At 49.1% G+C, this 12,938-nt stretch overlaps 1 protein-coding gene and 1 long non-coding RNA gene across 2 annotated transcripts in view; one reads left to right on the top strand and one right to left on the bottom strand.

The window, feature by feature from the left end:
- Positions 1–8,015, bottom strand: LOC128898360 (uncharacterized). The gene is made up of 3 exons (XR_008462817.1): positions 7,970–8,015; positions 2,270–2,341; positions 1–88 (listed from the first exon to the last, which is right to left on the bottom strand). It is a non-coding gene; the product is annotated as an uncharacterized LOC128898360 (long non-coding RNA).
- Positions 8,016–11,384: 3,369 nt separating this feature from the next.
- PLCB2 (phospholipase C beta 2) overlaps positions 11,385–12,938 on the top strand; it is a 44,057-nt gene continuing 42,503 nt past the window's right edge. The window contains exon 1 of the mRNA XM_009905147.2: positions 11,385–11,807. Coding sequence (XP_009903449.2) covers positions 11,724–11,807 — 84 coding nt within the window. The 5' untranslated portion in view covers positions 11,385–11,723. The remainder of the gene's footprint in view (positions 11,808–12,938) is intronic.

Below are 12,938 nucleotides of genomic sequence, written 5' to 3'. Positions count from 1 at the left end.
GTCATGTTCTCAGAGCAGCACCTGGTGAGGTGGCCAATCATGACAAGGTGTCATTACCATCAGTATGTTCCTCAGCATGAAAATGCAACTGCAAGGAAAAGGAAAACAAACAAACAAAAACCCCAAACCCAAACAAAAACCTAAACCAACCAAACAAAAAAACCCCAATACTAAAAAATCCAAACAAAGCCAAAAAAAACCCAAAACAGACACACAAAGCCTCAAAACCAACCAACCAAACCAACCCAAACAATTGAAGCATGGAAGGGGAAACAGAGTGAGGGTAAGAATCAAGCTGATGCATGTTATGGGAAACGCAGTGTGGCAGTGAAACTTTGCTGCTTTATTTTTCTAACCTGCCCTCAAGGAGGAATAAATCAAAAATGTTGTGAGGCTTCTTTGGGTTGGAGTACTCCTTTCAGATCATTAGCAGGGACATTCCTGTCTGCTGGAGAGCTGGTCCATGCTACAACGTCCACTCTCAAGGACTTGTTTCTACCAGTGTCCTACCAGGCTTCCTGTGCTCACTGCTGGCTAACTCTCAGGTGTGCAGCTACCTTGCATTTATAAAAGGAGTAAACCAGCATCCCCTGTGCTGTGTGAGCATCTGTCACTATGTACACAGTGTTCCAGTCAGAAACAGAAATCCTTGGCTGAGGGTGAATGAGAGATGTTTCTGTTGAGCTGTCCTGTTTCTGTCCTACACCTAAAGGTCAGCAGTGCTGACCATGTACTGTAACGCCTGGAGTGTTCCCCATCCTGCCCTTGCTAGGGTGCCATGTGTGGCCTAGGGTGACAGACCCATAGGGTTATGTCTTCTGTAATTAGGAACCTCAGAAAGGAATTGGAAAGGAAATGCATATGAGAGCACCAGTAGGAAAAGAGAGGAGGTGTGATGACTACCTCTTCCCCAAGATGATGTCACAGAATTTATACAGACTGCATTCCAGCATGTTGTTGATGTTGTTTCCCTAGGGAGTCTGGGTGGAACGGGGATGGTGTCCAGGCAGCACTGCTTTTTTCTGATCTGCCCAGAGAACATTCCCAGCAGACACATACACACCTTGAGCCAGGAGAGGTTTAGGGTGGACATTAGGAGCAATTTGTTCCCCAGATGAATTGTCAAACCCCAGAACAGGCTGCCCAGGGCAGTGGTGGAGTCCTTATCCCCAGATGTGGCAATGCCAGCGACGAGCAGTGTGAGCAAGCTGGCAGTGCAGGCCTAGAGCCTGACATGGTGGTAGGCCATGCTCAGCATAAGTGCAGAGCCAGCTAGCAGTGCACCAAAACAGTGCTGTCTTGCAGCACTGTAACTAAAGCAAGGCACTGGTAGCTATAAACATAGCAAGTTATCTTGGGACAACAGGACATGCACCTGCATCAACAAACCTCACGTGTCATTGGTAGTTGGACCAATAATCTATAACAGTGTGATGTGTGGTCACTCATAGGGAACCAATGAGTCCATGCCAACAAGGCACTCTGAGTTTATATAAGTTGTGGAAGTTCCCTTGCTAGGCACTTCTGCCTGTCCTATCCCTTCTCCTTCCGTGCTTTACTGTGCTATACTCTCACCATAGGCCTGTGCCATAGGCCTGTGCCATAGGCCTGCAACACTGGAACAATAAAGGATCAATACCTGATCACATTGGTCAGCTGTATTGATTCCAATCATCTCTGCCACCGAAACCCAGATGGATTTCAAAGCTGTGGAGATGTGGTGCTGAGTGACATGATTTAGTGGTGACCTGGCAGTGCTGGGTTAAGGGTTGGATTTGATGATCTTATACATCTTTACCAACTTAATTCCATGATTTATGATGCTCATCAGCGCCATTTCTTGCCAGGCAGCACATGCATTGCAGTGTTTAATGCAGCCACATACTCTTCTTCACATACATTCTGCTTTCAGGACCTTGCTCACTGCTACTGACAGAACCCATGGGTGTCAAGCCGCTCTAAGACAGCAGGGAAACAATCACATCATAAAACTCAAACTCCTTGTCAGTTCAGTACAGCACAGATAGCTGAGAACCACCTCATTCAATGCAACAATCTTAATAAACATAACACCATCCCCCTTCTTATATCCCTAATTCCAGTTACGACACAGGGTTAGTTGTTACCGTATAACCCAGTATTTTTCCACCACAGAGACCACTGGCACAGGCCAATTTGTTATTCCACTCAGGACAAAATGTGCTGTAAGCAATGGGTAGATAATGACCAACTCCCTTTTTTCCCCACCTACACCATTGGCAAGCCATACCTGTGACACACCATCTGTCATGGAAGTCTCACGGTGCTATATAACATCCACAGCACATCTCAGCAACTGGTCCTGAAAGAAATATAGGAATAATCTGTATGATTCAGTAACAGAGGGATTGATGCCAGGATTATGAGGTACAGGATCCATCAGTGCTCAATAAAAGGATGAATCAGAGACCACACACACACAATCACCAAGGTTGGAAGAGACCTCAAAGATCATCAAGTCCAACCTGTCACCACAGACTTCGTGACTAAACCATGGCACCAAGTGCCACGTCCAATCCCCTCTTGAACACCTCCAGGGATGGTGACTCCACCACCTCCCTGGGTAGATGTATCAGAGGTTGACAGAAGAGGTAAATGAAATTAAAAACACTGGGTGGATGCCATAGGATAAAATATAGATCACACAAAAACCTCCTTGTTCAAACACATTAAAATACAAGAGCACAGACCAGGGTCTATCTCCAGTCCCCAGGAAAATACTTGGCAGCTAGCTTCCAAGTACAAATGGAGTCTCTTGTAATTAGGATATATCAGTTACAATCCCCATGGCTGGTAAGAAGGAAAAGGAGCAAAGACTTTAGTGTGGAAGATGACAATGAAAAGCCTCTGGAATCTGTCACACAGGCAGAAAATCAACATATCTCAACCTTCCATAGCTTGAAACCTATTTTCAGACTTCAGGAAAATGTCTGAATAACAATACTAAAGAGAAAAGTATTAACAGACTCTAAAAACAACAGCAGCAGCAGCAACACAACAAAGAAAGAAACCTCCTACCACAGCACCAACAAAAGAGCAAAAAGAAATGTCAACTTCTCAGCCAAATCCACTCTTGGTAAATGGAAAGCAGCTGCTGATTAACATGTGGTCTGATGTACATGGTTGGTATCATGGAGCTGTAAAATATGATGAAACATTTTTAGACTTAGAAAAGTTGAAAAAAAATCAAGGCAGCACACTTGAGTGAAAAATGTGTATTCCTCTTAAAATGCTCTAGAAGTCACATTATGGATCAAGACCCAACACAGAATAAGCACTGCTCTTAAGCCAACAAACCCAGGAAATACACATCAACAAAGCTGGAGAGGAACGCTGAGAGATCGCTCTAGGATGTGGAACTGTTAGAATGGGCCCAGAGGAGGCCACAAAGATGATCAGAGGGCTGGAGCACCTCTGCTGTGAAGACAGGCTGAGAGAGTTGGGGTTGTTCAACCTGGAGAAGAGAATGCTCCAGATGACATCTTACAGCAGCCTTCCAGTATTTGAAAGGGGCTACAGGAGAGCTGCAGCTGGTTTGTATTTATCTAACATGCTATTAACAGTGCTGTATTCCACTCTGACTGTGCCCTTTGCTTCTCTGAATGTCGTAAGACCCCAGATTTTTGGGTAGTCTTTCTTACTACCAAAATAAAGATATGGAAGCAGATGGTATGCAGACTTTTTTGTGTGTGTCCAGTGTTCCACCCTTAGAGGCCTCCTATTATGATGTAAACTATACTGAGAATGACAGCTACTTAAAGTGAACAAAAAGCCTGAAATAGTCACACCAAAATGAAACCAGGCTTTCAAAGGTAGTGAGAAATGTGCAGATGCTATCAATCCAAACAATACTAATTACTGTGCTTGTAGCCTAGGATTAATTATTCCCTTGGTTCTATTTGCAGCTATCTCAATTGACAAACCTCAAGTCTTCCATCTATTGTTGTTATTCCTCTTAAACAGGGCAACTAAAGAGGCAGCCACAATCCTTCTTCCATGATGAAGCAGATTTGTTTTTACAGTTGCATTTATTTCACAGCTCACTGAAATGCTCCCTAAAAACCTGAGTTATGTTCAGCATCCATCAGGAGCTCTAAAGACAAGGGAAATGAAATCAGTGACGAGCCAGCTTCCATGAAATATTTTCAAGTTTATTTGTATTTTCAGGGCAACCAAAAAAAAGCAAAAGAGTAAACAAACTCCATCTTGATCTTAAAAAATATTATAATCTTAATGGGATGTTGGCAGCCAGCCTCTGCAGTGGGAGTTTGCAACAATTGCCTCCAGGTGATCCCATAGGAAGCTGACCCATCAAGTCAGCACTCTGGGTTATTACAGATGTAAAATGCTCCCTGCTACTTTGGTGTACAAGTGTCATGTGGCTCTGTGACGACTGTCACATGCCCTGTAGTAGTCTTTGATGTATCTCTGCTTCACATCTTTTACGACTTAAGAAGATCAACCCAGCCTTTCTTTAGATGCCTAACTGTCATTTAGATGCCTAACTTAAATCTCTCAGGTTTAGCAGTTGTGACCTAAGGGTCATGCATGGAGAATTTCTACCCACTTGCCTCTCGGTTTCAAAGACAGAGACATTTTCTTTTTGGCACCTTCTAAATGCAATTTAGCTGCTTCTTTGTCCTTCCCTGTTTCCCAGCATCCCCATTGTTATGGTTTGGAGCCATTCCTTGCACAGTGACACATTTGACCTGTACTGTTGGCCTGGGGTTGGAAGGAATATCCTAGGTTCCAATTTTGAGTTCCAGATTCCCTGAATTTATTTCAGCTTTCTATCAAATTGACTCTCACAAACATTCCTGACAGGAGAGCAAGGACTGCAGTGCAACAAGGCAGTTGTTCTAGAAACCACTTACCTGAGCCATCAGCCTAATGAGGCTGGTGAGAAGATGTCAGCTGAGGACAAGGGATTCAAACACAGCAGGGGAAAAGACACAGCTCAGGGTTCCTAAGGCTATTTACAGCCCTTTGAGAGAGGAAATGCAGCTATGTCCTCTTCTTTCTGTTTTTTGGTTGGTTGGTTGGTTTGGTTTGGTTTTGGGTTTGGTTTTGGTTTTTAAAGCATTCAACACTGGTTTAGCTTTGCTCTCCTTGGAATCAATGTGAGACCCAGTGCTAACTGGGGTACAGAGGAAAGTCAAGCCACGAGGAAGCTTCAAATCTTTCAAAAGGCTCCTTTGGATGAGCAGGAGCCAAAATCTTTCAAATGAAGGGCAGAGTTGCTTTGTGTTCTGCTTAAAGACATTCACCATGAGAGCCATTTCTCACACTAATGATCTGTTTTCCAGCTGGAAGCTGCTCCAGGCTCTTTCCACAGGTCCCCAGTCATGTCCAAGCACTCCTGCCTCACACCCACCAGCACTGGGAAGTGCACAGAGATGAGGACACCCTGTGGAAGACAGCAGAGGTGCCAAGTTTATCTTCCTAAGCCCCCTCGGTGAGATCCCTACCGCTGCCACTGTAAAGTCCTTTGCACCATTAGCACACAAATGGGGCTGAGGACTGCAACCCCCGCCCCGGGGCACTGGCTGCTTGTGTATGTGCCAAGTGCTGAAGATGACCCTTTGGTGGCCCTGCAGCTACAGTCGTGGTGCGCTCCCAGTCTCAGCTGCCTGCTGGCACAGCTCACAGTGCCCCTTCGAGGTCTGAAAGGAATGCATGCAACAGGGGGGTGAAATCTGGTTAGGCCACACCTTGAGTACTGTGCCCAGTTCTGGGCTCCTCACTTGACTTGCTGGAACGTGTCCAGAGAAGGGCAACAAAGCTGGGGAGGGGTTTGCAGCACAACCCTATGAAGAGAGGCTGAGGGAGCTGGGGTTGCTTAGCCTGGAGAAGAGGAGGCTCAGGGGAGACCTTCTTGCTGTCTACAACTACCCGAAGGGAGGTTGTAGCCAGGAGGGGGTTGGTCTCTTCTCCCAGGCAACCAGCACCAGAATAAGAGGACACAGTCTCAAACTGCACCTGGGGAAGTTTAGGCTGGAGGTGAGGAGAAAGTTCTTCACAGAGTTGTTAGCCATTGGAATGTGCTGCCCAGGGAGGTGGTGGAGTCACCATCCCTGGAGGTGTTCAAGAAGGGACTGGATGTGGCACTTGGTGCCATGAGGTCTTGGGTGACAGGTTGGACTTGATGATCTTTGAGGTCTTTTCCAACCTTTTTGATTCTATGATTCTATGCTAAAGCAGGTGGAGGTCAGGGAGGGTGATTTGAGACAACCAGCATAGCCTCACCAAGGGCATGTCCTGTGTGATCAACCTAGTAGCTTTCTACAGTGGAGTGACTACATCAGTGGACAGGGGATGACGGAGAAGACTTGATGGGGTGCTTGGTGCCGTGGGTTAGTTGTTTGGGTGGTGTTGGATTGGTTGATGGGTTGGACACGATGATCTTGAAGGTCTCTTCCAACCTGGTTTATTCTATGTATGTATTCTATTCTATGTCATCTATCTGGACTTCTATAAAGCCTTTGACTCTCACCCCCACAACATCTTTCCCTCTAAGCTGGAGAGATACGGAATTGATGAGCAACCTGTCCAGTGGATAAGGAATTGTCTGGATGATCACATACAAAGGGTGGGGCTCAATGGTTCAGTGTCCAGACGGAGACAGGTGGCAAGTGATGTCCCTCCAGGGTCTGGAGCAGGGTAGATTTAGGTTGGACATAAAGAGGAAATTACAGTTAAGAGTGGCAAAATACTGGAAGAGGGTGCCTAGGGATGTGGTTGAGGCCCTGTCCCTGGAGACATTCAAGATGGGACTTATGTGGCTCTGAGCAGCCTGATCTAGTTGGAGGTGTCCCTGCTGACTGCAGGGGAGGCATTGAACAAAATGACCTTTGAGGGTCCCTTCCAACCCGATGCAATCCGTGAGCAGTGTTTCAGTCATTTCTGTGTGACTGCCATCATTTCTAGGAGGAACAAAAAGTGAGTGTGGGCGAGTGACGCCATCTTGTGGTTTAAAACCATCATCCTAGCACAAAATCTGGCAGGTGCCTAATGAATGGATCTTCTTTCACAGCCTCTTAGATCTCAGCATCTTTGGGAGCAGAGGTTGGTGTTTTTGTCTGCTCTCTAGGTGAGTCCCATTGATGTTCTTGTAGAATAAAATATATGCCAGGGTTTGGGCAGATTTTTTTCAAACACAAGTGTTTGTGTGTCAGACTGCAAGTGAATTTTCCCATAAATAATGTTAAGTTGGAGCTCTGCTGCCTGTTAGGCTCCTTGTGGCCTCTCATCACTATTTTTTTGGTGGGGTACAAATTCAAGCTTTTATTGATCCTTCACATTGCACAGAAACAAAAGTGCTTCTCAGTGACCCTGCCCCACCAACTCTTTCAGGACCCTCCAGAGACCTCCTGGGAACCCCCAAGGAAAAATCCAGAGGCCCCAGAACCCCCTCAGATACTCACAAACCCCCTTTTGGTGCCCCCAGCCCCCCTCCAGATGCTCACAGACCTCCTCTAGATGTCCTCAGATGTCCTCCCCCTCCAGACCGTTTTAGATACCCCCCAGATGTCCCCAGACCCATTCGGATGCCCCCTAGAGCCCCTTAGATGTCCCCACACTCGTTTAGATGCCCCAAAGCCCTTTTGATACCCCCAGGCGCTCCCTCTAACCATTCTGGGATACTAAAGGGATCATCCCCAACCGTAGAGAAACGCCCCCCCAGCATACAGGGGCATCCCAGCCTCACAGGATGCTGATTCTGCCCTACCCTTCCACCCTCCACCCCGACCACCACCCCAGTGCGGGAGTCTCCCGGGCCCTCCGCCGGGGGCCTGAACGGGCTGAGGGGTCCCAAAGAAAGGCTGTGGCGTCCTGCGGAGTCCCCCCCGCCCCACATGGCCTTCCCAGGCCCTTTTCTGTCTTTTCAAAGTTCCCAGAAGCCCTCGAACATCAGCCAACAGCCCCTCACCCGCTGGCGGGGGCTCGGCAAGGCAACAAAGCAAGCGCGGGCCCGGGGAGCCGGGGCAGGGGAGCCGGGGCGGGGGAGCCGGGGCGGGGGAGCCGGGGCGGGGGAGCCCGGGCGGGGGAGCCCGGGCGGGGGAGCCGGGGCGGGGGAGCCGGGACACGAAGCGCGACCACAAACCACTGAAGCGCAGAGTGGCAGCGCGGCGAATTAGAATAGAATAGAATAGAATAGAATAGAATAGAATAGAATAGAATAGAATAGAATAGAATAGAATAGAATAGAATAGAATAGAATAGAATAGAATAGAATAGAATAGACCAGGTTGGAAGAGACCTTCAAGATCATCGCGTCCAACCCATCAACCAATCCAACACCACCTAAACAACGAACCCACGGCACCAAGCACCCCACCAAGTCTCTCATTACGTCACTGCGTGAGGGGCTGAACCATCCCGGAGGACCAGCGATGGAAACGAGTCGCAGAACAGCTTCGCACATAGAGAGAAGCCGCCAGAGCGACCGCGAGACGTGCTTACATCATGGCGTAATGGCAGGAGGTACCGTGGAGGACCGAGTGCAGGCACGAGTGCGTAGAGCGACCCTCGGCATAGAGACGAGGATCCAGAGCGGCTACTGAGCGTCCTACGTCATTACGTGAGAGGTAGAGGTACGCGTACAAGGGGTTGGCGTCCTTCGGCTGTTTCCGGGTTCGATTCGGCTCCTGTCACCTTTTCTCTTTCGAGACTCTCCTGAGACTCGCCGTGATCTCCCAAGGGACCCTCCAGAGGTCCCCCCCGACCCCTTTAGACGCCTCGCACACCCCTTCAAAAGCCCCCAGAAGCCCTTTAGATGCCGGGGCGGATGGGGTAGGAGGCGGGGCATGGCATGGCTGGGGGCCGTGGCCATGCCGGGACACCGAAAACCAGAGTGAGACACACGCCCCCCGCCCAGATCCTGCGAGACCCTAAAACCTGAGACCCCACAATTCCACTGAAGATATAAGAGACGGGGGTGACCCCACAGAGACCCGAAAACCACACCGACACGCCCGCCCAACTCCTTCGGGACCTTCCTGAGACACCCCCGGGAGCGCACTGGGCACCCTCCAGAGGTCCCCAGACGCCTTTGGATGCCCCCAGAACCTTTTAGATGCCTCCAAATTCTCCGTTGATACCTTCCCAGAATCACTTTAGATGCCAGCAGACTCTAAAGAGCGGGGAGCATCTCAGCTGGGCTCTGTTCACAGGTTTTCTTCTATTCAAATAAATAATTAAAAAACCACACACAAAAGAAAATCCACTGGTTTTCATTTGTATATACACGTATTTATATCTCAAAGCCCCATGAGGCTCTGCTTAGGATTTGCTTTTATATTCTACAAGCCTTTATATATAATGGAGGAGATACAGTGGGGGTCATTTCAAAGCCTTTTCTTCATACAAGTTTAATACCATTCTTCAGTATCTAGATAAACAGGAGAGCTGTGTCTCTGCTGGAACACCTCACACTAATAGTTAATGGCTTTTAATGTTTTTAATCCCCTCCAAGAATGTTCAGGCATTTGAAACATTCAGGGCCCCCTTTGGGGGAGGCTGCCCCCACCCCTAACTTTCCTGCTCCTCTGCTGCATCATTTCCTACCCCCATGTGGCATCATGGAAGGAAAGACCAAGGTGGGTACAGCTGCTGGGCTGTGCTCCTTATCCTCCATCCAAGCCAGGGACATCCTGCTTGGTAAGATTTGCACCTTCAGCACATGGCTGAGCATTTGCTGCTTTTTCTCTTCTCTGTGAGAGCTGTTGCACAGCTCCCTGTGCATCTGTGACTGTGTTGGATGTTCCCCAGGATTTACTGCCCCAAGATCACCTTGCAGTCGGTGCTTTTATCACTGGCAATCACAAATCTCTTGTGTCTGTTGCTCTAATAAATTAAACCATTTGATGGTTTCGGCTTTCTGAACCTGTGTTGGTACAAGTCCTTCTCGGGACGCTGGGAAAAAAGAGAGACAAAGGTTAATTCTGTCAAGTAGTGCCAGAGAGAGTCCTGACACTCTTAGACAGGCAGCCATCAGGATGGCACCCTGAGGTGCTGTGGTGGGTTGAAATTTCCCCCCAGCATCAGTTTTGCCAGACCAGCTCAGTTGAAAGCAAGTGGAGGCTGTGTTTAACAGGCTAAATGACAATCTGCAATGAATACACACAAAACACACAGTATTTACAACATTTACAGATATTTACAATTGACAAACAACATGAGAACCCCCCTGGTCAGAGACCAGGAGAGCTGTCTCTCTGCCCCTCCTGAGGTCAAGCAAAAGCAGGGTTAGTATCCTCCAAAGCAACGAGGCAAGATCTGAGGAGCCCTGTGTAATACCTGCAGAAAAACGTTCATTCCTCCAGCAGGCAGCTCTGGCTTTAGGAACAAAGCTTTACTTTATCATTATTTTATCTCAGCACCAGCTGTAGCTGTCAGTATTACCAAACTACAGAGTAATGGCCTCCTCCCAGTTCTAATGGCCTCCTCCCAGTCCCTCCCAGTTTCCTTCCAGCAAGGGACTGGGAAGAAACCAGGAGGGTACTGGAAGGAAACTGGGAAGAAACTGATAGGGACTGGGAGGAAACTGGAAGGGACTGGGTTATGCAGGAGTGATCTTCAGCTTCTTTGACCATCTTTATGCCACAGGGATGGTGACAGGTTCAAAGGAGGCCACAAAGATGATCAGAGGGCTGGAGCACCTCCCCTACAAAGACAGGCTGAGAGAGGGTCTGTTGAGCCTGGAGAAGAGAAGGCTGCAGGGAGACCTTAGAGCAGCCTTCTAGTACCTGAAGAGGGCTACAGGAGAGCTGGGGAGGGACTTTTGACAAGGGTTTGTAGTGACAGGACAAGGGACAATGGCTTTGAGCTGCAAGAGAGGAGATTTAGACTGGAGATTAGGAAAAAATTCTTTACAGTGAGAGTGGTGAGACACTGGAATGGGTTGCCCAGTGAGGTTGTGAATGCCCCCTCCCTGGAGGTGTTCAAGGCCAGGTTGGATGAGGCCTTGAGCAGCCTGGTCTAGTGGTCCATTCTGTGAATGTACGATTCTATGAATCCAGAAGAACCTATATTGGAGAGGAAAAATGTTCAAGGCTGGACAGTGCAGCGAATGGCCACAGCCATGGAGCCTGTGTGGAGCTAGGAGTAAGTTTGAGGTGGTGTGAAGCTGCCACATAAAGGGGGCAGTCTGCTTGTAGCCAGAGCCCGAGCTGCTGGCTGACCACATCTGCTGAAGCAGTTGAAGTGTGGGCTGGCAATGCCTGCACTTTGTCAAAGAGAACATTTAAGGAAGTTCAGCTGCGGAAGTGCTCTGAACCCTGCGCGGCTCCCAGAAGGTCCCTCCTGGAGAGGGTGGTGTGTGGCTGTGCTACCCACCCCGGGCATCTCAACCCATCCTGGGCTTCCTCAAGGTGACCCTGTGCTGAGCTCAGGCATCTCAACCCATCGTGGGCTTGTCCTGGAGGTGACCTTGGGCTGAGCTCCGCGTGCCTGTTCTGGGAGCTGTTGATTTACAATGCAGATTCCTCACTCCTCGCCTGCCTGCCCCTGCCCCTCCTAAACTTGGCTGGGACAGAAGAGCCTGTTTGCTTTCTGATGCCAACAGTGGCTGTGGCAGAGAGCCCTGCCATGTGAGAGGCAGAGATAGAGCAGAGGGGGCCAAGGAGGAGCAGACGGTGCAGCTGCTGTTACTTCTGGCAGCCGAGGAGCACATCTGTGGGACAATGTCGGTGCTTAACCCTGTCCTGCAGCCCCCGGAGGTGAAGGAGTATCTGTCCAAGGGCGAGCGCTTCATCAAGTGGGATGATGTGAGTACCAGGGGCTTTGCTTTGCTGAGTGCTATGGGAGGTGGCTGGGCAGATACTGTCTTGTGGGGAGACTGGGAACACGTATGTGGTGAGCAGATGGGACAGTGAGAGCAGAGATGTCTGGATGGAGAAGAACAGGAGAGCTGAGGGCTAAAAGCAAGGGGTGTAGGTGTTGGGGGTTGGTGGGATGGTTTCTGCACTGCTTCTTGCTGTGGAAGATGAAGCAAATGGAGTCACTGTGTCTGTGTGGGACCCCAGGGTTCTGCCTGTGTGAATCAGTCCTTGGGAAGGTGCTCACTGCTGGGAGTCTCCTTGGGGTGAGGGGCTGCACTTGGACTTGTCCAGAGGGGCCTGCAGTGTGGGATGCACTCCAGAGCTGAGCAGACTGTCCCTACTTTGCAGACAGTAGAGATCAAGCTCCAAGTTTTTTCCTCTCTTGGCTGTGTTGCTGGAGGGGACTGAGGGTGAGCCATGTCCTCCACATCTGCCCAGCTTGGGGGGGTCTGTGAGCTCCAACCCATGCAGCATTCCAGCAGTGCAGAGCCTGTGCTTGAGCAGTGCTGCAGCCTGGAGAGCGCTGCAGAAAGCTGCTTCTCTCCTCTGGTGTCCTCAATACACTTGCTTTGCAGTCTCTGCCATTTGTTGTGAGAGGCAGAAAGAATGGAACAGCAGAAGAGGTGATACTGATTTAGATGTAATAGTTCCATTCTTCCTTGAGTAAGAAGGCAAAAGAGGATTTTACCCCAATGTCTGCCTCCCTGAGCAAGGGGACAGCAGCTGCCCATGCATGTTGTCTGCAGCAGGAATTGTCTGCTGTTGAGCATGAGTGCTGAAAAAAACAGAGGCAAGCCAGGTTATGATTGTTCACTAAGCTCTGAGGGAAACATTTGAAGTGGTATTGCAGATGAGATGCATTAGGAGCCTTCAGCAGCTGTTGTGGGCGTAGAGCTGGAGCAGAGTTTGAGGTCCCAAGGCAGTGTGTGTGTGGCTGATCACTTGTGTGCAGCTGGGGAGGGACTTTTTACAAGGGCTTGTAGTGATAGGGTGATGGCTTTAAGCTGGAAGAGGGGAGATATAGAATGGAGATGAGGAAGAAATTCTTTACAGTGAGGGTGGTGAGACACTGGAACA

Source organism: Dryobates pubescens, chromosome 22, assembly GCF_014839835.1.
Source record: "Dryobates pubescens isolate bDryPub1 chromosome 22, bDryPub1.pri, whole genome shotgun sequence".
In the NCBI taxonomy this organism is placed as follows: domain Eukaryota; kingdom Metazoa; phylum Chordata; class Aves; order Piciformes; family Picidae; genus Dryobates; species Dryobates pubescens.
Note: the sequence above shows the minus strand (reverse complement) of the source record. Positions and strands in the feature narration are given on the sequence as shown.